Here is a 3,656-nt window from a genome sequence, read left to right on the forward strand (position 1 = left end):
ACCCTGCCGAATTGGTTTTAAACTTTAACATTGGATCCTTATGGGGAATTCTGCCCAAATCAATAAATTTGGGCTGGAGCAAAAAATATTTTATGGACTGAAAGATAACGGTCAAAAACGTGACCTACTCGAAAAACCGAGTCAGAATATGTGCCGCATGCATTCGCAACACATCGCATTTCGAAAATAATATGCACAAATTTACAATTTTAAGCGATTTTTAGCAATTTTGAGTATTTTGTTTTATCGAAATGCAATGTGTTGCGAATACATGCGGCACATATTCTGACTCGGTTTTTCGAGTAGATCACGTTTTTGACCGTTATATTTCAGTTCATAAAATATTTTTTGCTCCAGCCCAAATTTATTGATTTGGGCAGAATTCCCCATAAGGATCCAATGTTAAAGTTTAAGACCAATTCGGCAGGGTAAAATATTGTTCCATTTTGATGAAATTTTTTTTGAGTGCCCTACTAACCAAATTACACCCTTTGGTCAACAAGCATTTCAATATTTTAAGATGACCCCGATTTGTGTCCACCCTAGCCGAGCACGCCTCTGACGCCGGTGCAGTGCACGAAGGCGCTGCTGCACCGCGATGCACACACACACGCCACACACGCTGACCATCTGTCATGAACAAACCGCGCGTCGGTCAAGCGCCATGGCCGTCGAGTGAACGGGTCAAATAAAGGTTTGTGATGATGTGTGTGAAAAAAACAAAATATAATAACTATGACAGCGCAAGTTTCGGGGTGGCGTCCTTTTCGAGCAGTGTCCGTTTGAGCGGCGCATCAGCAGGGGGTGGTGAGCTCGGCGCAGGTGCTCGGCCGGCGCTGTTATAGGGGGATGGTGACGGGGGTGTGAGCGTTGATGGCGCGTGAAGTGGACCGATTCGCCCCGCCGCCTCCCGCCGCGTAAACTTCGTCGAGTTTCGCCTATTAGTCCAATACCCCTCCTCCCCTCAACCTCTTGAGCGCATTTCAACTTTCAGCTGCCGTACGTTTGTCGTGTGTAATTACAGCAATTTACTCTGTCCCGTGGCCGTGAAAACCAGTAACGATGAATTTGCTAACGCCATAAGTCACAAGACAATTCTTTATTTATTTTTGCAATTGTTTTTTTTTTTTTACTTTTCGCTCCCGTTGCCCCGCTTGCATTCGCTCTGGCAATGGCCGCCCCGGCCCGTCACGGCACCTCGCGTGATATCAAAAGCGCCTTGCTACACGCGGGAATGGTATTTATCTGTGTGAACCACCCCGTCTGTGTGTGTGTGCACGGCCGGCTCACACATCATTGCCAGCGCTGATGTGAGTGTTGACCGAGACCGTCCCGCGCGCCTGACGGTCTCGACCTAGGCCACCCGCACGACCGGGCTGTCGCACGGGCCGGCCGACCCCGGGCCGCTCAGGGCGGCTGGCACGGCGGCGGCAGTCTGGGACAGCAGGGTGTCACCATTAGCATTAGACCACAGGGCAACGAACAACGATATAGTATATGGCAAACAGGTGAAGGGCTGAAATGTGGGTTTGATTTTAAAGGTGTAGTCATGTGGTGTGCCAGCACGACACATACGAGTTAAATGTACGTTTAAGGAATTTCTTTAGTTCTGGGGCGAGACGGGTTGGGTGGTGGTGAGGCACGGTGCACACCGTGTGGAGAGGGAAGTGGTCACCGGTAAGGCACCCCCGCGCCGCCCGCGGCCGCGGCCGCCCGACTACTCACATCTGGAACATTGCCGTGGGAACAAGCCGTCCGCAGCAGCAGCCGCCAGCACACTGTAAAGTTAAATTATTTGAAGAAGTGGAAAAAACGTTCTCTCCAGCGCTAAGGTCCGTATTTTACAGCTGAACACACACCTTGGAACACACCGAAACAGTTCGATATACACCTGTGTGTGGAGTACTGTACTGTGTGTGTGTCATGTGTGTACGTGCTGTGTTTGCTGACGGATGGCTGGCGGGGCTGCCCAGGTCGCTCTGCGCTGGATGCCCCCTGTAGATACGTGGGTCTCGCGTCCATCGAGGCCCAGCCGTGGAAGGTGGCAACGAACACATCAACTTCCGGCCAGGGCAAGCTCCCCCCCCCCTCTCCCCCGCCCCAACTAGATCAGCGAGCTGCACCCCTCCCCCAGCCCTACTCGCTGATCACCTGTTCCTCCCTTGTTGTGCTGCAGAGCATGGGCCTTTTAAAGGGGCACCCCTCCCTCCCCCGCCCACCGCCTCCGTCACCCCACCTCTCGTGACCCCCGCCCCACCCGTCTCAACGGCCGCCCGGAGGTGAGGGACCATTGCGGGGGAAGGTTGAGGGGGCAGGGACGAGGTGGGACTTCGGCGTGGCCCCGAACGAACCGAAGGCCAAGCCAACCGTCATCGTCTCCAGAGTTCGGAATCCGTTCGGGTCGGCGTGTCGGCGGCGCTCGGCTCCCGGAGGCGGAAGGGGAGGAGGGGGGAGGGTGACGGGGGTGTCGCGAGCAGACGGACCTGCTCCTGCTCCGGTGAGAGAGAGCGAGCGGGCCAGAGTGTCGTGAGAGTCTGAGGTGTGCGGGCGAGGCGTGGGAGGCAGAGAGCGAGAGTGAGAGAGAAAGATTGGCAGTGTCGCGCTCGCGTTAGAAGTCCACGCCCCGCGCTAGGTCAAGGTCTGCAGAGGACAAAACCAGTCGAGCGGTCCTACGTAAGAATGTGAGTACTGTACAGAATGACATCAGAGTGTGATGTGATGTGCTTCGTACCTTTTGCGGTCGTTATCTTTAAAAACTGGCAGTAACTCATTTGTCAGGTAGCAGCATGGAATTTGAATGTAAACATAGTATCAAGTGCGGCTTCATCTGGGTTTCCAGTATTGAAAAAATCGAACGATTTTTGTTTCTGTACACTTACTTGCCCTTTTCTTGCGTTTAAGTCACTGTGGTGGTTGCAGCAAATCAATTCTGATCATGCTAATCTAGTGATTAAGCCGTATAGCTGTCATCGTTGTTGTCTTGATATCGTTTAGTTGAGTGTTTTGGAAGTGTTGTCGTATTTTTCTCCCTCTCCCCCCCCCCTTTCTCCCTTACATTACCTCTTCGCCCATACAATCAGCCGCCCCCGAGATGCTGCACTGAGCCGGAGCGGGTGTGTTTGTATGGGGGACGCACAGCCCGCACCGCACAGGACGTCCGGCCACACCACGCCACACCACGCCGGTTTCGGGTTTCTCTATCAAACTGTCCTTTTTATTATTTTTTCTTTCTCGTCTTCCTCCGCCGCTTCGTTGGCCCTTTGGCATCACGCACCACCCTGGCCAGCACAGGAAGTGCCTCTTTATGCACCTCCAGGGTGCTGTGCTGCCAGCTGCTGCACGTGCACCGCCGCCCGCGGCCCCCGGGCCACAGGCCCGCGCCACCACCTCCCCGACGACGAGTGATCCTCGCGCCCAGCAGGATGAGTCATCGGAGCGAAAGGGCGGCGGTTGGCGGGCCACGGCCGGAGGCTGCAAAAGGGGAAAACAATAATAATAAAAAGAGCGGCGAAGCGAGGACCACTCGGAGTCACTCTGCAGAGCCACTCTGCATGCGCGGCGTTGTTGGTTTACATTTTTGGACCACCGCCGCTGTGTGCGGTGACCAGACCCATCACCGTGTCCAATGCAAAGATTGCATGCGGGCCTCCCCCCCC

At 54.4% G+C, this 3,656-nt stretch overlaps 2 protein-coding genes across 5 annotated transcripts in view; one reads left to right on the forward strand and one right to left on the reverse strand.

The window, feature by feature from the left end:
* Positions 1 to 3,656, reverse strand: part of LOC113204150 (uncharacterized) — a 59,845-nt gene that overhangs the window by 36,383 nt on the left and 19,806 nt on the right. The window lies entirely within an intron of this gene.
* The window catches only part of LOC113204176 (uncharacterized), a 33,961-nt gene that overhangs the window by 15,427 nt on the left and 14,878 nt on the right, over positions 1 to 3,656 (forward strand). Inside the window, exon 1 of one of the 4 annotated variants that reach the window (XM_052268028.1) lies at positions 2,518 to 2,681. The exons of the other annotated variants lie outside the window; for them this stretch is intronic. Coding sequence (XP_052123988.1) covers positions 2,680 to 2,681 — 2 coding nt within the window. The 5' untranslated portion in view covers positions 2,518 to 2,679. Of the gene's footprint in view, positions 1 to 2,517; positions 2,682 to 3,656 lie in introns of those variants that run through there. 4 annotated transcript variants of the gene reach the window in all.

Source organism: Frankliniella occidentalis, unplaced genomic scaffold (genome assembly GCF_000697945.3).
Source record: "Frankliniella occidentalis isolate FOCC.00 unplaced genomic scaffold, Focc_3.1 Scaffold4, whole genome shotgun sequence".
In the NCBI taxonomy this organism is placed as follows: Eukaryota; Metazoa; Arthropoda; class Insecta; order Thysanoptera; family Thripidae; genus Frankliniella; species Frankliniella occidentalis.